The sequence below is a fragment of the Mauremys mutica genome, chromosome 11, assembly GCF_020497125.1.
Source record: "Mauremys mutica isolate MM-2020 ecotype Southern chromosome 11, ASM2049712v1, whole genome shotgun sequence".
Lineage (NCBI taxonomy): Eukaryota > Metazoa > Chordata > Testudines > Geoemydidae > Mauremys > Mauremys mutica.
Genome location: NC_059082.1, coordinates 47,648,981 through 47,675,187, shown reverse-complemented (window position 1 = coordinate 47,675,187; position 26,207 = coordinate 47,648,981). Strand labels below are relative to the sequence as shown.

The 26,207-nt window shown below is 46.1% G+C and overlaps 2 protein-coding genes across 4 annotated transcripts; one reads left to right on the top strand and one right to left on the bottom strand.

The window, feature by feature from the left end:
* Positions 1–82: 82 nt before the first annotated feature.
* NUBP2 (nucleotide binding protein 2) lies at positions 83–11,628 on the top strand. Of its 2 annotated transcripts, XM_044979659.1 has the most exons (8): positions 221–247; positions 3,983–4,064; positions 5,617–5,735; positions 6,998–7,196; positions 8,775–8,929; positions 9,232–9,342; positions 9,823–9,892; positions 10,620–11,628. In XM_044979659.1, exons 4-8 carry the CDS (start codon positions 7,043–7,045, stop codon positions 10,763–10,765), a joined length of 636 nt encoding a protein of 211 aa, XP_044835594.1. In that variant the 5' UTR covers positions 221–247; positions 3,983–4,064; positions 5,617–5,735; positions 6,998–7,042; the 3' UTR covers positions 10,766–11,628. The 2 variants fall into 2 exon arrangements, with proteins under 2 accessions (XP_044835593.1, XP_044835594.1); XM_044979658.1 differs by lacking the exon at positions 3,983–4,064 and having other exon boundaries at positions 83–247.
* Positions 11,629–17,680: 6,052 nt separating this feature from the next.
* IGFALS (insulin like growth factor binding protein acid labile subunit) lies at positions 17,681–24,887 on the bottom strand. 2 transcript variants are annotated; one of them, XM_044980325.1, is made up of 2 exons: positions 24,794–24,887; positions 17,681–20,930 (listed from the first exon to the last, which is right to left on the bottom strand). In XM_044980325.1, exons 1-2 carry the CDS (start codon positions 24,834–24,836, stop codon positions 19,117–19,119), a joined length of 1,857 nt encoding a protein of 618 aa, XP_044836260.1. In that variant the 5' UTR covers positions 24,837–24,887; the 3' UTR covers positions 17,681–19,116. The 2 variants fall into 2 exon arrangements, with proteins under 2 accessions (XP_044836260.1, XP_044836261.1); XM_044980326.1 differs by having other exon boundaries at positions 17,681–20,927; positions 24,794–24,856.
* Between the last annotated feature and the right edge of the window lie 1,320 nt (positions 24,888–26,207).

Genomic DNA, 26,207 nt, shown 5'->3' with positions numbered 1-26,207 from the left:
GGAGGAAAGTTTCTAACGCAGCCACCGAGGCTCTTACAACATGATCACGTAACAGGCACGAATCACAGAGGCCATTGGCTGAGAGGAACGTCAGTCAGCTAGGTCAGGTCGGGGCCAAAATTAGTTCACGGGGCAGGATTACAGCCAGAGCTCGGCTTCCCATTGGCCGCGGCGCTCCTCTGCGCGTGACCCCGGGGCAGGCGGAAGTGCAGGAGCAGTGCTTGAGGCAGCATGGAGGCTGTGGGGGGTGAGTAGTGCAGGGACAGAAGGCTCGAGGCTACTCTGCGGGGGATTGTAGGGAGGGCTCCCGCGGCGGCGGCGTCCCAACTCCCCTCCCTAGCTGTGCTGCGACGGAGCGCACGAGCCTCGCCAGGCTGGGAAAGCCCCGCGCCGTGGGGACTGCGAGGCTCAGCCGCTCACGATGGCCCCTGGTCTCTGCCCGACGCTATGCGCGGGGAGCGATGGGCTCCCGGGAGCCGCCCGCAACGCAAGGGGCGTCGCTGAACAGCTGCTGCTTGGACCGTGTCTCTGCGGCACCTAGCGGCCACATACGTGACTCGGAGCCGCTACTGACCAGGCCTGCCGTACTCTCCTCCGCCAGCCATGGGTGGGGCGGGGCTTTGGCCACGCTGGGACTGGGGGTGGCTCCCAGCCGGGGTCCATCGCTTCCCCGTGACAGCGAGTTTGGTCCCCAGTATAGTTACAACAGAGCCTTTCAGAGCAGATTGTGCCTAGCTGTATCTTGGGGACAACTATATCGTAGTCTAACGCAGTAGGTGTTTGGTGGGTTTTTGTAGTGTAGACAGTACCTAAAACAGCACAGCACCAGTTCCCATGTGGAAGGCTATCTTTCTCAACCCTACCACATGGACTTTGCAGAAACTGATGAAACTGCCAAGAATTTGTGATGTGACATAACCTAGCTCAGTTCTACTCCTGCTACATTTTCTCTTCTCCTGTGACCAGCAACTTGGGGTTAAATCCACAAAAGGGCTTAGATGTTGCAACATTGAGCATTGCAGTACCTAACCTTTAGGTGTCCTGTTGCCCAGTGGAATCCTTAGCCCAGAGTTAGGTGTCTAGCTATGGGGAAAGTTAAGCACCTAAGACTAGGACTGACAGAATGGGGCTTAGCATGCTAAACTTGAAACTGAATAAATAAACCAATCAAAAATGCCAAGCAAAGGGGTGGGATGTAAACAAAACATCAATAGGTACCTACTGTGGACCAGAGGGAGGCACAGATCTCCAGTTGGGATTCACAGCTGTCTTCCTGCTCCTGGATTTAGGCACCTAAGGGCCTAAATCCTACACTAGAAAATTAGAAGGATCCAGCTACGTTCCCGAGGGGTGTCAAAAATCCACATTCCTGAGTGATGTAGTTAAACTAGCCTAAGTCCCTATGTAGACAGGTTGACGGAAGAAATAGATTACATATGCTGGATTGCGTACTCTAGAAAGGAGGTGGATTACATACGCTGATGGGAGAACCCCTTTCGTCGGTGTAGGTAGCGTCTACAATATAGCATTACGGCTGTATCGCTGCAGCATTTCAAGTATAGATAAGCTCTAAGTCAGGTCAGCCCCCTGTCTCTGTTTTGCTCAGGTGTACTTGCATGAGAGATGGAGACTGATAGTAGCCCCATCATAACCAATAGCCCAGAGGTTAGGGCACTCACTTGGAAGGTGGAGGACCCATTTTCAAATCCCTGTTCTGACGGACTTGGGCATCCATCCCTGGGGAGGATTGACCCCCATGCTACTGTGTGTTTTGGGGTGGGTCTCTCTCAGTCTCTCTGGTTGGAACTGTTCCATTTTGTATAAATCATTAAATGTTCATTGGAGCAGGAATGAATTTGGGGCTCCCACATCCTGGGTGAGTGACCTAACCACTAGGTTGTAGAATCAATCTCTTTCTGGCCCAGTGAATAGTTAATTATCCATACAAAGTGGTCCAGTTCCAACAGGAGTGGCTGTGGGAGACCTGCCCTAGAACACCCCATCACATGCAGATGGGCACTTTCCTGGAATATGAGTGATCCCAATTCAGGTCCTTGCCATTTCCCAGGTGAGAGTCCTGACCACTGGGTTATCGGGCATTCTTCTGCATGCCACCCACCTGTCTCTTGTGTGAGGCCTTCAGAGAACACCTGCTGGATCAGGCCCTGCAAGTGAGATGGGAGGGAAGGGCACCTAGCTTGTGAATTCCATTGGGGCTTATGATAAGATGATCTCTTGAGGTCCCTTCCAGCCCTAATAATCTATGATTCTATAAATGAAGGGGGGTGGGAGGGATAGCTCCCTTTTATGGACAGCCAGTTAGCTATTAAATCCCTCTTGGTAGCTGTTCTCTACTTGCTTTATCTGTAAAGGGTTAAAATGTTTGACTGCATGCATAGGTAAAAGAAGTGAGTGGACATCTGGCTAAAAGAGCTAATGAGAAGGCTAGAGCTTTTTAAAATTGAAACAAGATTCCCCTTTTGTCTGTCTGTGGTGGGTCTCGTGGAGAGCAGGAACAGGGCTGGACTATGCTGTAAAAGCTTGCGCCAGGTATGAAAAATCATTAAATCATACCTAGAAACTACTCACTTGAAACCCCAGATATGCAAGTAGATCAGGAAATGTCTAGGAAGATGTGATTAGGTTTCTCTCTCTTATTTCTTTATGGCTTGTGGACTTCTCTGTGCTAACCCCCAAATGCTTTTGGTTTGCATGTAACCATTAAGCTGGACCTCAAGAAAACTATTCTTGATGCTTAATTATTATATTTGCTCTTTTAAAATCTAGCAATAGCCTAAGTTCCAGATGTATTTTTTTTTCTTTTTAATAAAATTTACCTTTTCTAAGAACAGGATTAGGATTTTTGTTGTTTAATTAGCTGGTGGCAACAGCTGATTTTCTTTGTTTTTCTTTCTCAGCTCTTCCTCGAGGGAGGCTTGAGGATACCCCAGAGGAAGGAATTCCCAAGTGTGCCTTTCTGGGTTCTCAAAAAGGGGGTTTTGCACTTGGGTGGTGGCAGCATCTACCCATCCAAAGTCAGAGAAAAGTCGTAACCTTGGGAGTTTAATGCAAGCCTGGAGTGGCCAGTATTAATTTTTAGAATCCTTGCGGGCCCCCACCTTCTGCACTCGAAGTGCCAGAATGGGGAATCAGCTTTGACAGAACTTAAGCATGACCTAGGGCACTGAGCAGCTTGGCGATGTCAGGACCGCAGTGGTTTTGTGTGCGTCCCCCAGGAGGGATGTAGGCACCTATGGGATTAGACAGCAGCTGAATAGAGGGTTTGAGGATCTGAGTCCTCCCATTCATATGTTAGCTTTAGGTACCTAAAATGGCAGTTATGTCCTTTTGTGGATCTTTGGAACTCACTGCTTTCTCTCATCCTTGGCCCCTTTGAGAGAACAATAACAATGCTACCCTTGTAAATGCCACCTAATATGCTCCCCAACAATATGACAATCAGACAATCAATCTGTATACAACCAAAGAGGTTTTAAAAATTATGGGAGAGAGAGAACCTACATAAAAGGATGTTAGATATTAAACACCTATGGAAATGTCTTGCAATTTCTTCCTTTCATTACAAAGGAGAAAGAGAGCAGAGATCTGTGCTATGAGTTACCTTTGATTGAGTTCCTGATTACTTCTCCCATGGTAAAAGCAGGCTCCATCTCAAGATGAAGTCTGTTTTTCTCACTCAGCTTGTTCTTCTGTAAAATGGAGTCTTCCTCTTCCTTGATTGCTATTTTATATTCCCTAAAACACTGGAAAATCCCTCTGAAGCAGGAGACCACATCTTCCTCTCAAGTGCTGCTTCTGATGGTTCAGATTCAGGGAACAGAACCAGTGTGAGGTACACCCCACTTTGATATGTGAAGCTTCGGGAAATTCCTTGATGACTCAATGTTAACTATTCCTAGCTATTCCTGTTTTTTCCTGGACTTAATAAGCATTGTGTTTACCTTTATGTCTGAGTCCTTAGGGTTTCCAGGATGTGTTACTGACCATTCAGGAATGTGAGGAGCCATTGGAATTCAAATAGTCCTCTGTTATCTCTGAGTCAGGTGAGGGAGTTCTCCACTGGACACCTGGTCCCACTAGTGCAGAAGTACAGATAATGATTTAGCTATAATTAGGGCCTTAGAAAAAATCTTCAGGAAGTTGTGCCAGATTTGCAAATCACAGCAGAGGTGCTGATCTTAACTTTGTTTATGAAACACTTAAAGTAACAATCCATAACAAAACATACCTAAAACAAAATTAGGTGACACTCTTGCTGTAAAATCAGGTTACTCTCATTGATCCCTTGCTTCTTTCCCCTGCTCCCACATAACAATCCAGATTTGATTTTTAGCAGTAAAGGCCTTTGCTGGAACACAAGATCCCAGAGATGAATTCTATCTGCCTTTGGAAAGATGGGTTTATTGAAAACCTGTGGTATATAAGCTTTGTTTCTGGTGGTTCATGAGACATTAGTCCTTAAAATTGTCAGTGATCTTTGGTCCTGGAGGTACAGCAAGTTCCAGCCCTCTGCTAAATATAGCATGTGAGTTCAGAAACTAACCAAGGTCCCTAATTTGCCATGAGGCAGCATCATTTGCCCTGAGCTCCAGAACCTTGTAACAATACCCATCCTCCTCCTCCCTCATGCATAAAGCTGGTCCCCTTGGGTCAAAGTTGAATTCCATTGGTGAGGAATCTCGCACTGCCATTTATCTGTGCTGTGACTCAATACAGAACTTCAGTCTCGGGATGGTTCAAAGGTGTAATCCTCCCCCGGTGTCATTACAGGAGTGAAATGAGTGTGTTAATGCAGGTCTGCTGGGGCTTTCAAGGGATTTATCTCGATTTTGAATTTTTCTTGCGTTCAGAGCTGTGTAGTTCTTGTCTCTAGATGGATCTTTAGATCACAGATTTCGGATTTTCTCCCACCTCTGCCAGTACCCCTTGAGGCCCTCTAGCTATACTCCATTTAAAGAATCTCAAAAGAATGTGTTCACAGCCCTTCTCTGGGGACTGAAAGCACACAGAAATTGTTTAGACCAGAGCAAATACTGACTGTGCAGCAAGCAAACTGAAGAAAATTTAAAACAAGAAACTGACACATCCAGAAAAACAAGATCTACACAGCACAGAAAGAAGGAAACTCCTAGGGGACTGGACGGCTGAGGAGAGGGAAGGCCCAGAGCTTTTCACTAGGTCCCAAATTGCAATCTGGCCCAGAGCAGTAGTGACAAAAGCATTTAAGCATGTGCTTAAGTCCCACTGAGGTCAGTTTAAGTGCTTTGCTGAATCAGAGCTAAAGTCCTTACCACCCACTGGCTGTATGTTGAGCTGATGAGTCACAGCCGTGTTCCTAGTGGATAATTGTCTACTCAAAATCAACCACATTTTGACTCAGGTTGCCCCACTATTTTTAAACACTCTGCAACACCTTAGCCAAAATGTCTTTTCTGTACGTTACATGGTGATAGCTCCTTTAGTGGGAATGATGTCCTAGCTGTGAAATGTGAGGATTCACTCAGCTGGCAGCCTATGGCATTGCTGTCCTTCGTGCAGCATGATGCTGTGTAGAGGCGCAGGGATGCCTCAACGTTGTTCTGTTGTCCTTCACAGAGAGAGGTAACCTGTCTGGGGTTGGACACATCCTTCTAGTGCTCTCAGGGAAAGGAGGCGTGGGAAAAAGCACCATCTCCACCGAGCTGGCTTTGGCTTTACGGCATGTTGGGAAGAAGGTGAGCAAGCTTCCATGTGGCAGTCATGAGTGTATTCTCCTTCCCCATGTGCACCCAAGATTCTAGTCTGGGGTTTTACGCTCATAATCTAGGTATTAAGCATCTTGTAGCATCTTGTAGCATTTTTTATTTAGTCATTAAGATCCTGCTGAGATTGAGCAAAAGTTATTTTTACTATGATTTCTGATTTTTATGCATTTATTTGACCAAAAAAGCTGCAATGTGCAGCTTTAAGGTCCTCCGATAAAGATACTATATATGTGCAAAATATTATGAAAGCGCTGTGCAAAACTTGTTCATTATAATTGTCCACCTTATGCTAATAGGGAAATAGGCACAGAGTGGGGAAGTGAGTTGTCTAAAGTCACACAATGAGACAGTGGAAGAACCGGGAGTAGATAGCTCAGTTGTTTGAGCATTGGCCTGCTAAACCCAGGGCTGTGAGTTCAGTCCTTGAGGGGGGCCATTTAGGGATCTGGGGCAAAAATCTGTCTGGGGATTGGTCCTGCTTTGAGCCGGGGGTTGGACTAGGTGACCTCCTGAGGTCCCTTCCAACCCTGATATTCTATTAAAAAAAAACAACAAAACCCTCAGGTTCCTTGACACCTGGACCTCAATGGAATTGCTAGGCTATGTTGCCTCCCTTTCCTAAGTAATGTCTCCCCTGGGCTTGGCGGGCTTTAATATACTATTATGCTGTTATTGCTCTCCAAGGCCTCCTGTTGTCTTGCCTGTCCTGTTTCAGGGGAGCTGTTGTGTGGGCAATGCCGAGTTATAGGGCATGAGTATGAGTAGGAAAAAGAAAGGGGAGGCAAAATCCCTCTAAAAGTTTCTAGGGGTCTGAGAGGACATTGGGCTTTGCCTATGGAGAAGGGAGGGACAGCCACTCAGCAGAACAATAGTGGTAGTGGGGAATTGTGGCTGAGGACACAGGGCAAACAAAATGCCCCAAAGGCTCTCTCAAGTCCTGCAGAGCAGATGGGCCATGGTTTTTAAGGTCTCATTTGAAAGATCTCTGTCCAGAAGTTCAGTGACAACACACTGATCTCCCTTGGAAAGGGGAAAGGCTGTGTGAACTCATCTGGGATTTGAACATGTGGTTCCTGTGTATTTCAAATATGATGTGTAGGCTTCTAAGCCATCCTTTCCATAAGGTCTGGGCTGTAGAAATCAGTGAAGAGTTATGTTTTGCCACTGTGGTGGCCCTCTGTGCTGTCTTAGTGTAAGGGATTGTCTGACTGGTTCCCCGTATTCACTGGCAGGTGGGAATTCTGGATGTGGACCTATGTGGCCCCAGCATCCCTCAAATGCTCAAAGTCCAGGGCAAGGGCGTGCACCAGTGTGACAGTGGCTGGGTGCCTGTCTTCGTCGACCAGGACAAAAGCATCTCTCTCATGTCGATTGGCTTCTTGCTGGAGAAGCCAGATGATGCTGTGGTTTGGAGAGGACCCAAGAAAAACGGTACAGAATGCTTTTACTCTTGGTAGTGACCTTACAGCAATGGTGCCCAAACTTTTCCTGTTGTGCCCCCTCTCCATTACTGCCCAGCCAAGGCTTCTATCCCCAGTGAAGGAGCTTGGGCTGAAGCAGAGCTGGGGGCAGAACTTGGTGGGAGACGCGGGGACAAAGCTGGGGCAAGAGATGGAACTGGCCTGGGGGCAGGGTGGAGCTGCAGCTGGGACCAGAGCTGGGCTGGGGGCAGAGCAGGGGGCAGAGTGAAGTTGTGGCTGGGGGTGGAACAGGGCTCCAGGCCCGGCTTGGAGGGGCACACCCACAGTTTGGGAATCACTGTCCTACAGCAAGGGCACCTCCTGCAAAGATGAAACTCATTGAAACTCTTGCTTGCCTTACTTACAGGCTGGTCTCATCTTGCATATGGCTCATTATCCCCTTGTGCTTAGGCATGGGTTGCAGTCTGTAGTTCTTGCCACATTTGAGCAGGCGAACTAGAGCTGGATAACAGACTAGATGTAGGTAGCCGTTGACCTCTAAGTTGTTGCTTTCAGTCTAGGCCTGGTCATCATCTGAAGTTCCCATTCCCTTTCTGGCTTCTTCCCCTGGCTCCCAGCTGGGATCGGGGTCCGAAGCCGCCCTGGGCTTTTTACCTCAACTCCCTGCCAGGAGCATGGCTCCTGCCGTGAAATTGACAAGACAGCCGATGTAAGGGACACAGTGTCTACAGCAGTGGTCCCCAACGTTTTTCGTCTGGCAGGCACCAGGCAATGAGCCACGGAGGATCGTGGCGGCAGACGAGCATCTGCCAAAATGCCGCTGACAAGCGGCAATGTCAATAGGCGTCACCGCCGAAATACTGCTGACAAGCAACATCATCCAGAGGCGTCGCCGCCGAAATGCCACTGATTTTTGGCGGCATTTTGGCGGCAACGCCTCTGGATGATGATGCTTGTCGGCAGCATTTTGCCAGATGCTCATCCGCCGGCTGGTACGCGGACACACTTAGACGCCCCGGCGGGCGCCATGGCACCCGCGGGCACCGCGTTGGGGACCCCTGGTCTACAGAGACACTGCGTTGCCCTAACTACACTGATATAAGCCTTATGCCTCTCTTGGAGGTGAAGCTATTATGTCGGTGTAATGGGGCTCTTACATCTGCAGGAGCACGGCTGTAGTGTGAAAATTAGGTTGACATAAGCTGCCTTATGTTGATCTAACTGTGTAGTGTAAATCAGCCCTGGGGAATGAGATGGTAGATCTGTCCTGTGCTCTCTGGACAGGTGTCTATAATGATCGCTATTGTTGGCGCACAGAACAGAATCTCGATGCCCTTGGAGACTGAACTATCCCCTTGCCACCTATATGCATTCCCTGTAGGGCAGGATAGAGACCCTGAGGGAAGATGGCACTGCCACTGCTTCTGTTGATGCAGGGCTTCTCTTCCTACTTAAGTCTATTCTTTTGCACCTATCTGTTCACACAATGTGGTGATCTGATATCTAACAACTGCTGCTACCACACTGTTGAGATTACAGACCACACCTCAGCTGAAAGCAAAGATTTTCCTCCATTTTGTTTTGGCAGCTTTGATAAAGCAATTTATCTCCGACGTGACCTGGGGAGATCTTGACTTCCTCATTGTGGATACGCCTCCGGGGACCTCGGATGAGCACATCTCTACGGTAGAATCCCTTCGCCCATATAAGCCTCTCGGGGCAGTCCTGGTCACGACGCCACAGGTATGTGATGCTTGCTGGGGCAGATGTTTCCACACCCTGCCCTGGGTCATGCCAAACTAATTTTTTATCGACCCCATTATGCCTTTAGGTTTGTTTTTACATGACCCTGTATGAGTGTCAGTGTCTCTCTATGGCTATTAGTTCTGCATTTCTACTCCCTTCATCCCTCCAATCTGTGTCTGTGTACCCTGTCTTAATCTCAAGGATTGGCAGCACTGGATGTATGGGCAGAAAGACAGACATTCACCTCTCTGATTTTGTTGGCCCTTTATCACTGATACCCCGTGACTCTGTGCCCACAGGCGGTGTCTGTAGGGGATGTCAGGCGAGAGCTGACGTTCTGTAAGAAGACAGGATTGCAAGTGATCGGGATTGTAGAGAACATGAGTGGTTTCGTCTGCCCGCACTGTTTGGTGAGCCCTTTAAAACTGACCCACAGCTGAGCACTCCCCTGCCTCAATCTGCTACATTGTGCTTGAGGCCTGGGTTTGAATTGACTTTTCTTGACTGTGGTCCCTTGGCTGCTGAGAGACCAGGGAATGCCATGAAGGTAATGTGGTAGGTCTCTGGAGGCGAGCGGCTAGCTGTACCACTTTGTGGACCCTGCCCTCCTTCGTTGGCTGGCTGTTGGGGTAGGTTCAGGAGAGGCAACTCTTTTGTCTTCCTAGTGGGTGATGAGGGATAAGAATGTCTTTGAGGAAGTGCATGAAGTGGGGGGATCAGCAGCTCCCAGAGGCAAATGAGTGTTGCTTGTTCAGATAACGGTATCATTCTCTGCATTAAATGTATCCAGATAAACAGTCGTGTTGCCCATCTGTGATGTCCGGCGGTCTGCAGAACTTCCGCTTCGGGAAGTTCGTGGTGACTAAATGCTGTTTCTTCTGCTCTTCCAGGAGTGCACAAACCTCTTTTCCAAAGGGGGTGGTGAAGAGCTGGCCAGGCATGCTGGAGTCCCATTCCTAGGTGAGTGCCTTTTGAATACAGAGCCCTCCCTAGAGGGAGGGGTCGATCAAAAGAGCAAATGGTTGGTGAGTGGTGAGAACACAGTGCCACAAGGAGCATGGAATGAGGTCCAGAAATCAAACTGCAAGCTAAGGAGGGGCATCTCCAGTTGAGGTCCGAAGAGAGTCTGGTTTGGGAGACGAGCATAGAGCTGCCAAAAGGATGTGGTCATTGTATGTCTGGCCAGTAGAGAACAGAGGCAGAGAACCTGACAGTCCAGTCTGGTTTTGGATATGGTGGGACATTTGGAGCGATCCTAGTTGCCTGCCGTCAGGTAACGGCAAACACAGGCAGCACCACTGAGAGTCCAGCAGAGCTCCTGTGAGAGAAATGAGGAATTTATTTAAACTTCCTTAATTATTTATTCCTCCCCCTAATCAAGGAGCAATAGTCTTGACAATGATGCCAGGGTAAATCTCTGCTGATTGTGGTGCTAGAAGCACTTATAGCTCCTTTCTACCCAGAAAATGTCTGGTATGGTGCCGCATGTCTAGAACGTTGTCTTGCAGGTGAGCAGTAAGGAGGTTAATACTCAGTTCTGTCTGTCTTATCGTTCTGTCTCTCTTCGGTTGATGTGGGTGTCTCACTCCCACCTTTCTGTGTCTCCAACTTGCATGTGTATACTCTCATCTTTGTAACTTGTCCCAGTGGTCTCACAGTCATTCTCTCCCTTTGCCCTCCCACACAGGATGTGTTCCCCTTGATCCCCAGCTCACTCAGAGCTTGGAGGAAGGCAGAGATTTCATCCAGGAGTTTCCCAAGAGCTCTGCCTTCCCTGCCCTTGCTCACATCGCCCAGCAGATCTTGGACAGGACATCCCCTCAGGGCTCCTGAGCGTGTTTCTAAGGCTGGACTCTCGTTGACCACATCTTTGCAGCACTGTCAGTCGTGGACCAAGCCAATGGGCAATGGGGAATGTCAAAGCTATTTTAAAGCATTTTTCAGGGGAAAGGGTGTCCTTAGGACCAGTTTGCAGAGATCTGGGAAAGGGAAGTGATACTGTCACTACTAAAGCCTTGAAGAGACCTTGCTAGAGCTTACCATTGCTCTCTAAGGGGAGTGTGCATTTGCAACACCATTTGCCTTCTGAATGTCCTGGAATGGGCTACGGGGGGCACAGGTGGTGCAGCTTTTTCTAGTCACACAGAGAATATTTAATCTGCCCATGAACTCCTGCTACGTTAGTACACTGCGAAGATGGCCCCCCTCATGCTGTGGTGCTCCTGCTCATTTCTGCAGTATTCTTGGCGCTGTAAATTGTGTGTAGCTATTGGTCTCTGTGGCAAATATTGGTAGTGGTCCAGGACAGGAAACCCTTCCCTTATTGAACTGAATAGCACCAGTAATCTCCACCCCCAACTCCTGCTGCTGCTACCTTCCCCCAATTGCTTCTGTAGTGCTGCACACATGGTACTTCCTAGTTCGCAGTGACTGCTGTTGGCGTCATGCCAGATCCTCTGACCCTAGATCCTAGCTGAGCCATCTCACTCTGAAGCCATAAGTATTTGGTACAGAATATGCCTATGAAGGCATGTGTGATGACATAAAGTCTCTACAAGAGCTCTGAAGTCTGTTTACTGAGTCTGTATCTTATCATGCCTAACCTAAGGAACACACTGTCTTTTGGCTCCCTGGAAGGTGTCAGGGCTCAGGAATATTTGTAAAGGCTACAGACATTAAATAATGTGTTCTTACCATCTAAATGTCTTGTTGCATTTTGTGTTGTTGTTTTTTTGTGGAGGGGGGTTTGTCCTCTTCCCCCCAACTGAATCCTGCTTTCCTTCCTACACTCTTCCGAATCTGTTTGTATTTGGTAGCAAATAATGGTTCCCCTCTGTTGGCCACTTTTTTAAGATTAAGGAAGTGCTACATTGTCCTTTATGGCTAGAGAAGGTGGTCCTCTCTAAATCAAGTCTAGCATCACTTCTGTCTTAGTCTCAGGATGCATCTGGGCTACCCGATCAAAACCGTCATTGGTCTAAGTGCAAGGGAGGTCTTGAGTCATTGCCTCCATAGAATCTCTGAACAGCATCCTCCTCTCCCTGTCAGGATGGATGTTCCAGAGGCCGGTGACTACCCATTGTAGTGCTCCTGGGAGCGAAATGATGGCTGTGCAGGTGTGGAACTCATATAATTGATCCCAGCTTGCCTTCTCACTAGAAGTGCTGCAAAGGCAAGCAGCAAGCTCTGTTGTGCCTTGCGGATTAGGCTTCCCTTTGTGACTGCCAATGAAATCAGTATTGAGGGGCTCTGAAGGGAGCCATTCCCCCTCCCCCAGCAGGGGTGGGAATTGCTCTGATGAGAAGGAAGTAAAGGGTCACAGGAAATGGACTGCATTGAGGTGTATACTGAGCATCAGTGGATAGATTTCCATGATAAGTATGTCCCCTTGAGGATATTTAGAGTAAGAATCTGAGGGGGCAGGGGAGGAAGCTGCTGTCAAATGCTGGTGACTGTCAGAGGTTGTTTCTCAGGGCTTGTCTACACAAACATTTAGTTCGCGGCAAGCTAGGGTGTGAATCAAAGCCTTGCAGCAGGACTGGGATCCCACAGGACCCACTGTCATAATAGGGCAAAATAGCACTGCCAAAATGTACTTTGTGGGTGGGATAGGGTTGGCAAAAAAGCCGGACTGTGGTAAGTTGCAGGAAAACACTTTAAAACTTTTAATACTTAAATGTAAGCAAGGGATAGAAAGAGATTTGATGTCTATTATTATAACAGGAGATAGTCTTTTTTTACATGGTTTAAGCAAGATTTATTCTATTTTTTTAGTGGTAAAAATGTCTCAATTCTGTTTGTTTATATATATATTAGGGCTGTCGATCTAATCGCAATTAACTCACACGATTAACTCAAAAAATTAATCGCGATTAATCACACAGTTAAGCAATAGAATACCAATTGAAATTTATTAAATATTTTGAATGTTTTTCTACATTTTCAAATATATTGATTTCTATTAGAACACAGAATACAAAGTGTACAGTGCTCATTTTATATTATTTTTTATTACAAATATTTGTACTGTAAAACTGATAAGCAAAAGAAATAGTATTTTTCAATTCACCTCATACAAGTACTGTAGTGCAATCTCTTTATTGTGAAAGTGTAACTTACAAATGTAGATTGTTTTGTTTTTGAGTACAGTTATGTAACAAAAAAAATCTAAAACTTTAGAGCCTACAAATCCACTCAGTCCTACTTCTTGTTCAGCCACCACTAAGACAAACAAGTTTGTTTACATTTACGGGAGATAATGCTGCCCGCTTCTTACTTACAATGTCATCTGAAAGTGAGACCAGACATTTGCATGGCACTTTTTGTAGCTGGCGTTGCAAGGTATTTACATGCCAGATATGCTAAACATTCGTATGCCCCTTCATGCTTTAGCCACCATTCCAGGGGACATGCTTCCATGCTGCTGATGCTCGTTAAAAAAAAATGCGTTAATTAAATATGTGACTGAACCTGTGTTCCCTCTAAGTGCTGTTGGGCAGCTGCCCAGGAGGGATTCAAGTGCCATGCACATCTGGCAGTGTGTGTGTTCAGGTGCCCCTCACCCTGCTGCTTTGCAGCCAAGTTGCTCCCAGGACCCTCCTTCTGGGTGTACAGAGTGGGGTGGAGGGATGCTGATGTCAGGGTGTCCCCTTCTACCAGCCCCTGTACCCCATCTCCACAGAGCAGGGGAGAGGGGACATCCTGGCTCAGGACCGGAGATGAAAGTAATATTATGTTCTTACCGGTATGGGGGCCAGCTCCAGCCCTCAGAAGTGGCGGAGCCTCAGACAGAAGGGGCAGGGCTGAGGGTCAGCCTCCCCAAGCCAGCCCATCTGTGCTTCCTGGCCCCTGGGACTCTGGCAGCAATTTAAAAAGGCCCGGGGCTCTAGCCACTGATGCAGTAGCGCTGAAACGTTGCTGCCCCTCCCCCCCGTCGGCGGCCCTGCTGGCAGGGACTCTACCAGCAGGGCTGCCAACGGGGGAGGCAAAAGGGGCAGTGACGTTAACTTGGGCTACATATGGGCCAGTATCGGCTTCTTATCAATACACCGTACAGGCCCACTTTCATCCCTGCTCAGGACTCCGTAGGAGAGCTGCTGTGGTCTGAGGTCTGAACAAGCCTTGAAGCCTTCTCTTCCCAGAGAGTGCCTTAAAGAGACAGCACACAGTCTCTTGAGACTTCCCCAGCCCCGCTTGCACTCTCCCTCCCTGTCCCACTCCCTCCTGCCCATGTGCCCCATCTCTGCAGAACTGGGGAGGGGAAACAGGGCTTAGGACAGAGCAGGAGAGCTTTCAGTGAATACCTTAAAGAGACAGTGCATGGCGTCGCTCAGAAACTTCCCCAGCAGCCAGCACATACACTGTCTGTGTCACTCTCACATACACACACTGTCTCTGTGTCACACACAACTTCCAGCACATATTTGCATTATTGTTGTTTGTGATACTTCCTGCAATGCACATTTATTCTCTGTAATTTTATTCTTTCAAAATGTGTTGTTTGAGTTTTTTGACTGGTCTATGCATTTCATAATTTTTATTTTTCTTATACTTAAATTTAATTCTTTGAGTAGTGAATTCTAAATTGCCTAACCTGTCCTGGCTGGAGTAATTAACTCTATGATAACTTTTTAAAAATATATATATCATCTAGGTTTTTTGTTTTTAGTGGTGGCACACATCCGCACATACCTTGGTGCAGATAACAAAATTTATTTTGCATGTGGATGGAAAAGGTAATAAAAGGAGATATACCAATCTCCTAGAACTGGAAGGGACCTTGAAAGGTCATCGAGTCCAGCCCCCTGCCTTCACTAGCAGGACCAATTTTTGCCCCAGATCCCTAAGTGGCCTCCTCAAGGATTGAACTCACAACCGTGGGTTTAGCAGGCCAATGCTCAAACCACTGAGCTATCCCTCCCCACTAATTAGAGGAAAACATTGGTCTGAACTCTTTGAGGGAGAATTGTATGTCTCCTGTTCTGTTTTACCTGCATTCTGCCATATATTTCATGTTATAGCAGTCTTGGATGATGACCCAGCACATGTTTGTTTTAAGAACACTTTCAGCAGATTTGACAAAACTCAAAGAAAGGTACCAAAAATAGCTACAGCACTTGACCCAAGATTTAAGAATCTGAAGTGCCTTTCTAAATCTGAGAGGGACAAAGTGTGGAGTATGCTTTCAGAAGTCTTAAAAGAGCAACACTCAGATGTGGAAACTACAGAACCCAAACCACCAAAAAAAGAAAATCAACCTTCTGCTGGTGGCATCTGACTCAGATGCCGAAAATGAGCATGCATTGGTTTGCACTGCTTTGGATCGTTATTGAGCAGAACTCGTCATCAGCATGGAATGGTGGTTGAAGCATGAAGGGACATATGAATCTTAAGCACATCTGGCATGTAAATGTCTTGCGACGCTGGCTACAGCACTGCCATGCGAACGCCTGTTCTCACTTTCAGGTGACATTGTAAATAAGAAGTGGGCAGCATTATCTCTTGCAAATTGTAACCTAATTTGTTTGTCTGAGCAATTGGCTGAAGTAGGACTGAGTGGACTTGTAGGCTCTAAAGTTTTTTACATTGTTTTATTTTTGAATGCAGTTATTTTTTGTACATAAATCTACATTTGTAAGTTCAACTTTGACAATAAAGAGATTGCATTACAGTACTTAGGTGAATTGAAAAATACTATTTCTTTTGTTTTTTACAGTGCAAATATTTGTAATAAAAAATAAATATAAAGTGAGCACTGTACACTTTGTATTCTGTGTTGTAATTGAAATCAATATATTTGAAAATGTAGAAAACACCCCAAAATATTTAAATAAATGGTATTCTTTTAACTGTGCGATTAATCTCATGATTAATCGTGATTAATTTTTTTAATCGCTCCACAGCCCTAATATATAATAAAAAAAATTATTTTATTTTTTTTAAGCATGAGGGAATCTCTCTCTTGCAGGATTTGTGGGATCTAAGGTTTTTGTGGGTGGGAGCGGGATAAAAATACAAGAAACAAAACAGGATCTGGTGGGAGTGAGTACGGGAGCAGGATTAAAAAAATAGTCCCAGGCAGGGCTCTAGGGTGACTCTCTACCACACTAGCCGGCCATGGACTAACTGACTACATGGACCCTGCTGCTGCCTGGTAACAGTTTGTTAATGTGCTTTGATTTGGTCCTCTTTGAAACAGGACTAGACCAAAGTGCATGTCACCAGGGTTTGCACAGACTGCAAAAATGTGGCAGGCTAGTGGGGTAGATTTACACCCCAGCTTGCGGTGAATTAAATGTTTGTGAAGACGGATCCTAAGTCTGCATATCTATCATCTGACTGTTTCATTGCTAGCTTAAACTGAACTTTACCTTCTTCCAACTCCTCTCTGCTACCCCATTCTCTACCACCAGCCTCTGCTAACTCAAGCCTATGATCTCTGGTTCTCTTTGCTTTCTCCTTTTACCCTGCTCTACACAGCCAGGCTGGGTCTGAATCCTCCCTCGTTCCTCTGTAATATCGCTAAGATCCAGCCTTTTCTTTCTGTCCATGTCACTAAAATTCTAGTTCATGCCTTGCCATCTTTTGCCTTGTCTACTGAAACCTCTCTGACTTTCCTGGCACACACACAGTTCCCTCTGTTCTAGACAAAATACTGCTGCTAAGATCCTCTTCCTTATTTGTTCTGTGTATGTTGCTCCCTTTGTGAATATTCCCATTGTTTCCCACTCCATTAGGTACAAGCTTCTCATCTCCTTCAGAGTCCTGCACATGTCAGCAGTGGGCATTTCTTTCTATTACCAAGAGATTGTCAAGCCACCACCTTGACCACTTTGCTTATTCAGTATGTTGTACACCTTTGTTCTTGGGGCATGACCTGGGCCTGCTGCTTAAAAAGGGCCAAGTACATAATGAGCACTCCCTGAAATAAACCAACAGGGTAAAGGACTGGGGAGTGGGTTTAGCTTTTGTCAGGAGTAAGAAGCAGCTGAGTGAAGGGGGCAGGGTACTTGTTTGTAGGGATGAGCCAGCCATTTGTATTGAGTATGTGCAAGTGGAGTTCTGTGAGCAGCTAGGAGAAACAGCATTGCAGATACCTGCACTCTATTAGAGCACATTGCAGTTATAAAAAAAAACAAAAAACTATTATTGCAACTCGCACCTTCCTTTACCAATCAAAGTGCAGGGATTTGCATAATTAAACACCTGTGGGCAGTAATGAGACAAGTATCCCTACACTCTGGTTGGCTGAGATCATTTCATAACAGTTTCCACCTTTTTATAGCCCATCTGGTGCAACCAAGGTGATCTGGTATCTGCCTGGCAAACTGCATCCAAGTGTGACTCCTTGAGGAACTGATTTTGCAAACTCTCATGGACTCCAGTGGGAGCAGGATCAGACCACTCATCTTTTTGTTTGCAGTTGAACTCAGGATAGGATTCTCAGAAATGCCTAAATGACTTATGAACACAAGTCCCACTAAAATCAATAGGATTTGGGCACCTAAGTCACTTCGCCACTTTGAAAAAAAAATCTATCAAACTTAAATAATGAAGTCTGAAAGCAGTTTCTCTGTAACAAGCTCTAGCTTTGCTTGTGATGGAGGTTTTTAAGGTAGGCAGAAAATGGCAAGAGACTAAGACTTTAAACAGTGTCTGCTGCTCATGAGCACAACTCTTTTTTTTTTAATAAGAATTCTAACTAGGTGAGGCATAAAATTAAAAAAAAAAATCACTTACAAGATGAGCTGCAGTAGCTCCAAAGGTTTATTTGCCTGCTGTGGTTTATCAGGGAGTTGATGTGCATGGTTTTTCTTAAACCTGCCTAAATCTGCCATTGCTTGTTAAAAGCTTGTCATGTGTGTTCTGCTCTCCTAAAACTACAGGTCAGGTGTCTGTTTTTCAAGCCTTTCCCCTAAGCTTTACACGATACCTGGCTTCAGTGACCAGATATTACAGATGAGGCTCTGCCCTTAACTTCCTCTTGTGTGAGCCATGGGTTCTCAACTGGAATTCAAGAACAGGTTTTTGGGGGTCATGGTCATCCTCCCTTTATTATTTCCATTATGGTAGCACCTGGGGCCCTAGTTATGGATCAGGCCCCATTGTGTTTGGTGTTGTACAATCACAGAATGCTTTATGGGTTCCTGAAACTTTTTTGCATTGCAACGCAGGGTCACGCAGAATGGAAAAGGTTGACAACCACTGATACAAGCTACTGCAGTACAGATGGGATGAAGCCCCTGCTTGCATTACCTAGTCACAACTGGGGTGATTCTGGGGCAATGATACTTAACTTTATCAGCATTCCCACTAATGAGCACTGTGGCCCAGACTTTCCTCCCCTAGCTCAAGAGGATCTTGGTTTCTCCATTTGCTCTCCCCAGCCTGAGGTCCTCATTTTGCAGTGATATTCTTTCCATTAAGGAGGGTTGTCTCCATGATCCATTGACAACAGCACCTCTGCTAACCCGGAGTGGTTGCTAAAAAAACTGATATGAGATGTTCCTTGCTCCTTGGTGGCTAGACAGGTTGCCTATCCTTTGCTCCCAGCTGAGGAGTGAGACCCAAATGCTGGTCCTTAGTGGGCAATACCCTTTCAGGTTGGCTTTTCAGTCCAACTCTTATTGTACTATGATCGTTTGTTTGGGTTCTTTAAAATCAGTTTTAATTTTGGAATTGGAAAAGAGAGTCCTCGGAGAAGGCTCCTGTCCACTCATACCTTCTCACACACCCATTCTTTCCTTCACATTTCAGAGCTGGGCAAAGGAATGCTGGCTCTGAATCACAATGCTAAGTTCAAATAGCCCAAAGGTAATTGCAAAGTCCAAAGAACCTGTTTACCCTGGCTGTTCAGCCAAAGCTGCTATGCTGGTTCTGTTGAAAACTGCAGCTATACAAATATAGTAATGGTACAGCATGGAGAGAGAAAGGTAAAGAGTGCTGTGCAATCGTATTGGCCTCTTTGGGTAATGGTGAATGGTGGAACACACTATTTTGGACTGCTACCCTGATGAGCTTGGTAAAGAGATCAGGGAAGGTGGTTGAGATGCCAGATAGCTATACCCTTTTACTTATTAGCCTGTAGAAAGTAGTTCTGATTCTACCTGAACTTGTGCAAGTATGTATCTAATGCTGCCAACTATAGAAAGCAGAAAGTCCTCTATAAAGAGGAAGCGTGTTAGTTAGCAGTGAGCAAAGTGATCTTCACTGATTTCCCTCAGGTCAAGGCCTGCCAGGTCTGGTGGGCTTAGGCAGGTCAGGTTGTTGTACACATACACGGGTGTGTGGGAATCGTCCCCCTCCGTAAGGGACTGTACAAAACGTGGAACCACTGTGGGATGCTGCAAGGAAAAGTCTCTCAGTTCCTTCAGTGAGCAATTACAGTGCCACTTGTTTCCTTCCAGCCACAGCTGCTCCAGCACAGGTGAAGGGCCCAGAGAACCAACTGAGAAGGTTTCCAGAGAATTGTTTCTGATGCTAAGATACCGCAAGTTTGCTAAGGGGGTAATCGTGGTGTTGTCCAGCATCTCCAAATGGTTGTTGGAGAGGTCAAGCCAGAAGAGACGTTGAAGTGGGCTGAAAGCGTTGTGAGAGATCTCCAGGAGCTGGTTGGAGGAAAGGAGAAGGTATTCCAGGTTATTCAGGCCTACAAACATGTTGTGGGAGAGATGGGTAAGCTTGTTGTGCTTAAGGTCCAACTCCAAAAGATCATGCAGGTCATTCAAACTCTGGTCTTCAATTATGGATATTGTGTTGTGCTGCAAGAAGAGCCTCCGGAGGCAGGAAAGGCTGGAGAAAGTTTGTGGCCTGATTCTGCTGAGACAGCTGTTTTCCAGGTGAAGACTATGCAGTTTGGTTAGGCTCTTAAAGACATAGTCGGGAAGTGCCTTGAGGCAGTTACCAGACAAGTTCATCACTGCAACATTAAAGAGTCCAAGGAATGCTCCGACCCTGATCTCTTGAATCTGGTTGTTGTTCAGCGTAAGGACCTCCAGCTGGCCTAGCCCATCAAAAGTCCTTTCTGCCAGGCTCCTGATCCTGTTGTGTCCCAGTTGCAGCTCCTCCAGGAACTGGAGATCTTTGAAAGTCCTTGGCCTCAGGCTGGTGATTGAATTACTGGATAAACGCAACACGTGCAGGCTCAAAAGGCCCAGGAATGTTTCTTCAAAGAGCAAGATGAGACGATTGTGGGAGAGGTCTAGCCACCTGAGGGACTTCATTCCCATGAATGCACGTGGGGCGATTGCATTGATCTGGTTGTGGTTCAGGTAGAGCTTCTGTAGTTTCTGCAGCTTGACAAAGATATTGAGCTTGATGCCCTTGAGCAAGTTCCCACTCAAATCCAGCTCCTTCAGCTCACTGAGACTGCAGAAGATTTGGTGCTGCAGGTAGGGCAGCTTGTTCCCAGCCAGGACCAGTTCCCTCAGGTTAGGCAGGTTATGGAACACTCTGTCAGGCAGCACCACGAGTGAGTTCCACCCGAGGTTCAGGTACCAGAGATTGGAGAGCCCAGCAAACAGGCCTTCCTCGATCTTGTTGAAGTGGTTGTTGTTGAGGCTCAAGGAGGCGAGGTTCTGTGTGTGAAGGAAAGTGTTTGGTGCCAAATGCTTCAGCCTGTTCCGTTCCAGGTGCAGGTGGTAGAGGCCCTTTAAGTCATGGAAGGCATGCTGCTCAATGCTTGCCAGCTGACTGCTCTGCAGGTTAAGGAAGTCCAGGTTGGAAAGGTTCCTGAAGGCCATAGCTGGCAGAGAAAGGAAGTTGTTCCCATCCAGCCATAATGACTTAACGTTGCTAGGAATGTCTTCTGGGAGGTGCGTGAGATTCCGGGAGCTGCAGAAGATGTTGAGCTCCTCACTGTAGTCATCATAGCTGCAGGCACATGAGCTGGGGCATTTTAGGAGCTCTGTGTCAGGCTGCTCCTTGGGCGCTTCTCCGCTGGGAGATTGGGACCCTGCTGCCAGCACCAAGACCAAGAGTAACAAGAGGGCAGTGTCTGCTGGGGGAGTGGAGGGGGAGATTAAGACAAAACAAATGGAAATCGTTAGCTGACAACACACAGCAAGAGGAAACGATGCAAAGATTACATGGCTAGGTATACTCAATGTGCCCCAAATGCCAGTACCATGTAAGGCACAATATTGGAGACTGAGCAACCATAACATGGAAGAACATTGTATTATTGTCTTTCTTCAATGCCTGTGATGGTTGCGGGAACTAATCCTGCTGAAGTTGGTGAATGTTTTGCCATTGATCTCACTAAGAGCAGAGTTAGGTCCAGGGTCTGTAGAGTGACTTGGATTTTCTCTCTGTTCAGTTATATAGGCCAGACTCACCATTGCCTTGGACTTGTGTACTCATTTACACCAGCGCAGACGTTCTTGACCCTCTTTGTACTGGTATAAATGACTGCACAAGGGGTAAGGCAACAGTGAATTGGGGCCATCATTTTGAAATGTGGGAGTGACATTCTTAGCACGTAAGCTGAGAAGTGCACCTTTAGGAGCATGTTGTGTGTCTGGGCTAACTTAGTCAGGTTTTTCACGTCCTTCTGTCTGTATCTATTTACAATCTGTTATCATTTGGCTGAATTGACTCTTCACCTTGACAAGAGTGGGATTGCAATGTCTGGGTAATATTCCCTTTTGGTATGTCTGGTAATTGTTTCCTCTCCCAGACATGGGCAAATTGCTGACTCAGAGAATCAGTCTGTGATCAGAGGCTGGTTTCCTCTCCCTACTCCACTGAGCTTTTAAAACAGGGGTCTGCCATTTCTTTTACACCCTAGAAACAATTCCTGGAGGACCAGTGATGATGACTTTCATTAAAGCTGTCATGCAGCCCTCATGCAGGCTCACATCCTCTAAGAGGACAGGACATGGTTTCTAGAGCTTGATCAATGCATCTCCTTTGACTATCCAATAACAGACCAGTGCACTTAGTGGTTCATCTCTCCTCCTCCACTGTGGAGTGGAAAGCGTTGCCTACGGGGATCCCATTCCAAGCATGTCTGCCAAAGCATCTCAGTCCTCACCGTCATCCTTGCTGTACTATTCTTGGGCCCCCAAGCAGCTCTGCCAGCACAGCTCAATCTGGACCTGCAGCCCCCCTCTTTTACTGACCACATTCAGGACTGGTGCAGGTGGTCACAAACCCTTCTTCGATGTCAGTGGGAGCTGTGCCCACAGGGCTGGACTCTTTAATAGAGGCTGTCAGTTGTCTGTCAAGAGTTTAGGCTGGCACTAGGAAATCTTTTACGAGTAACTCAACCTGCTGTAGATCCAAGCCCAGAACACTGACGCTGGCTGACAAGCACCCTAATCCGTTTTCTCAACCAGCCGCCTTTTTCTGTTCAAGGACACATAATTCAGCAACGAGAAAGAACTGCTCCCTTAGCTGCAGCCATTGCGCTTACAGGGGGAAATAGTGGTGGCTTTATCAGCATGGAAGGCCATGGGTATGTCCTGGAAAGTGAGCAAAGCTTATACAAGACTAAGTGCCAAATTCAGACCTGGTGTCAGTGGAGATACAGCCACTGAGGTCAACACAGTTGCAACCATTTTGAGCAAGGTCTGAACTTGATCATCATCATCAACTCCTCCCTCCCTCTCCCCCTCCCCCCCCACTGCTGAGCAGCAAACTCCATTTCTGAAGCTCCTTTCCTACCCTGTGCTTCCTGGTCTGATTGCTTGTGCACCTAGTTCATGCTTCACACTTAAGTGTAATGAAGGAAGAAAAAATATAGGCTAGCGCAGGAAGTAGTGCATAATAAAGATAAATTGTTCAGTACAATTCAGGTGTCCACATACCATGTTGTGCTGTAGCATCACAGTCCTGGGCAGTGAGGCTATCTCATTTCTTTTAGAAAACGCTCTTTTCAGAGGAGCTTACTTCAGCTTTTAAACTTGCTTTGAGAAGCGGGCGGGGGATGGGGACTGGGCCTAGATAGGTTCATTATGAGCAGAGGTAGGTGAACATGCCGGAGCTAGCAATTTTAGTGAACAATGTGAATGAAATCTGAAACCCTTTTTATCCCCTGTAATTTAAATGCTTCCCCCCACCCCACATGGGTTATTCAATAAATCATTATGGAGAGCTCTGTGCTCTGTATCAGGGTTAAAAGACCCCTCTAAATGCTAAGCATACCCTGTGGGGACCCTGTGTACGAGAGAGATGTTGTCTTTATTAGAAATGTTCTTTCTCTACTCCATTTTTTTCCCCACGGTCTCTAAGTGGCAGGCTCTGCTGGTGTTCAGTTCAAACTTTCAAACACAGGATGTTCAAGTGGGTTTGAAATTAGGCCACATGAATTCATCCAACCCCATTCATAAGAGAGGGGAGAATATAGCAAATTAGGGTTAGATAGTTCCACAGTTTTGAAGTGATGGGAAAACAAGAAGAGTAGAAGTTGGTGATTTCAGATGATCTGTTGCACTCTTGCAACAAAGCAGCGGTTTCATTTTAGTTAGGGAAACGAGACCATCTGTTCTGTGATGCACACCACTGCCTGGTTCTGGTTCTGTACTTTAAAACTGAAACTTGTGATGGTAAGGTACTGATCCTATGCCCATCAAATCAATTCATTACTTTTCAGCATGACTTCCTATGCATCATGCAGTAGGGATATCCTGTAACATTATACTTCCTCATCTCCAATTTATTTGGGGGAAGGATAAATCAGGAATGGCCAAGAAATTTGGGCAAGAATATTGCCTTCTCATTTTCTCAGGGTTTCTGTGCAGGTTTAGAGCAGACACCATTAAAATCTGCACCATTACTACTTGTGAGAAATGAACATTACTGCAGTATTTCTTATTAAGAATTAACAAGGACTTATGCAGTTACATGAACTAACTCTAAGTGGCAATTTACTTGCAAGTGCCCCGTGAACAGTGTTCTAATGGCACCCACTGCACTTGATCCTGTCTTCCCATGTATGACACACATACTTGTGCCCATGGGTGCTGACCCAGAGATTTCTAGGTTGAGCGCCAGCACACCCTGCTTATTGGGGTGTGATGAGGGAGAGGCCAGATCAATTCCCCAAAGTACTCATGTTGCAGTCACGTAGTCTGCCCTACCAATGCTATCTCTCAGAAATGAACTCCGGGCTTATTCATCTCTATCTATCCATGCCCATCACTGTGGCATGTACAGATCTCCTCTATCTAACCTATAGTATCTGCATGCTAGGTTGATAATACACCCTTTATGTACTTAACTTGCATTTTAGAAAGCCCATAATTATGTGCTGATGGGTTAGCTCTGGTCTATTGTCTTTGTTTACATGCCTGCCAATGTCTTTTTTTGTGTATGCTTGTCTCCAACAGTATTAGCCCACCACCCCATACATTCAAGATCCTCTTGGACCAGCAATTAGATTTTCACTGCATGTTTCAGCAGCATTTTTCTTCTTCTAAAATTCCAACAGTAGATGTACTCTGGCCCCCAACCTCTCAGAATTAATCTGATCTTTCAAAAAGCAGAGAAAATCCAGGAGGTCTTGCCTTAATTCATTACTTGGAAGCTTTTTCTGCAAAAGAACCAATCTGTTCCTCCAGCTGCAAAGTTATTACTCTAGCAGAGACACATGCACTGTGCATGCAATCGCTAAAGCTCCTTAAAGTAGCACACGGGACATCATAAAGCCTGAACATTATCCTATAACAGCAGAGGTGGCAAAAGAAAAAGAAGTTGCTGAGCAAAACAAGTAGAAAGTTTCTAAGAACTCATTGATCTGCTCACCCTAAACTATTTACCTGCCCTTATTTGTGGGATTTATTTGTTACTCTGGTGCAGATCCATACTGTCCTGCTCTGATGAGATACTATTGGAGGAATGTGGGAAGTTGCTTCCACTTACCTTTCCTTGTGTTCATTGCGGCAGAAGCATGGAAAGGAAACATTCTGTGGACAGCCGATTCTGTTCTCTGTATTTTCCCCCAACTGATAATGTAGCGATACAGCAACCACCTTGATGCCTGTCCAGCACTCTGTGCTCGATTGGTTTTAACCCTTGTGCTACCAGCCAGGAATGCGGGGAGGTTTTTATTACTAAGGCAAGGGATGTTGATTGAAGGTCTTGAGCTGCATGTGTATACTCTTCTCTGAGTCTGTCAGTCTGGGAGTCAGATTTTCCTGACATCTATAACTGGGAACAAATATACTGAAAATACTGGTGAAGGTAAGCAAATGGCTTCTCCCCCCTTTCCCATTTTAGGTCACTGTTGTAATTAATTTAGATACCCATGTGAGGTTTATACCCCCTCTGGGAAATAACAAGTAGGGTTGATTGAGAAGTGAGTAAACAGTCCTGGAGAGAACCTGACTTGACTACTGAATGGAGATGGGCTGAGGAAGTAGTGTTCTGATCTGGATTAAGTTTTGATGAGGAGTCAGGTTCAAGGCCAATCAGTTCTAGGGTTTGAGTTTGATGGGGCCAGATGCTGGGAACCTTGCAATGCTGTATGATCCTGTGACATTTCCACAATCTTGAATGATCCACGTCTCATGCGATTGTGAGATTTCTGCCATCGTGTGAGATGTTCTTGTGGAATGCTGGCTGCATCTGAACCAGGCCTAGCAAATAGAAGGGTTCTGAGTTGGAACCAGAACCATATGAGCAGGTTCAGATTTGGAGATTCAAATTCATGCCTTCCCTCTAATCTTAAAGGGATTGGATTTGAAGTTCCAGTTTTGGCCCACCTCTAGTTCCAAATTCCCATGGTTTTTCAGGCTTGGGTTTCTACCAGCATTAGAGGTAGAGCACATAGTGGGGAACAAAGCACTCGGGTTCTAAAGGCTTTGAATTGTCTTGGTTACTGGGCCAGCAGATGGCAGAGTAGAAACATATAGGAACAAGGGAACAACATGCTAAGTAGAATGTATGTCTAGCCCATGGTCAAAGAAAAGGATCTGGGGTGATTAGTGTGGATAACTGAATTGAGATGAGCAAAACAAAAGTACCTTACTTAAAAAGAGACAACAAATGGCTGATACTGTTTCCCAAAAGAGCCCTGGCTAGACTGTCTGGAATACTACATTCTGTGTTGGTTGTACAATGCAACAAGGAATATATGTTTTAGAGGTGCATTGGGGTGTTGCGGAGTATGGGCGGTAGGATTTGGCTACTACAGGGGATGGATCTGTTTTTACAAAAAATGCCTGTGGCTCTGAAAGATCTACGTTATGAAGAAAGGTTATAGGAGCTAGGACTATCCTCTGGAAAAGAGTGGTGACAATGAGCCAGTTGAAGTTTTAAAATGTTAGAGGAATGA

What these genes read in the sequence shown, in the direction of transcription:
- NUBP2 (XM_044979658.1), top strand. An exon ending in TACGGCATGTTGGGAAGAAG is followed by an intron (nt 5,736 to 6,997) that starts GTGAGCAAGCTT and finishes ATTCACTGGCAG; the next exon opens with GTGGGAATTCTGGATGTGGA. An exon ending in TCGTCTGCCCGCACTGTTTG is followed by an intron (nt 9,343 to 9,822) that starts GTGAGCCCTTTA and finishes CTGCTCTTCCAG; the next exon opens with GAGTGCACAAACCTCTTTTC.
- IGFALS (XM_044980325.1), bottom strand. Translation starts at nt 24,836, where the DNA reads ATGTTTCCTTTCCATGCTTCTGCCGCAATGAACACAAGGAAAG. An exon ending in CGCAATGAACACAAGGAAAG is followed by an intron (nt 20,931 to 24,793) that starts GTAAGTGGAAGC and finishes CCACTCCCCCAG; the next exon opens with CAGACACTGCCCTCTTGTTA.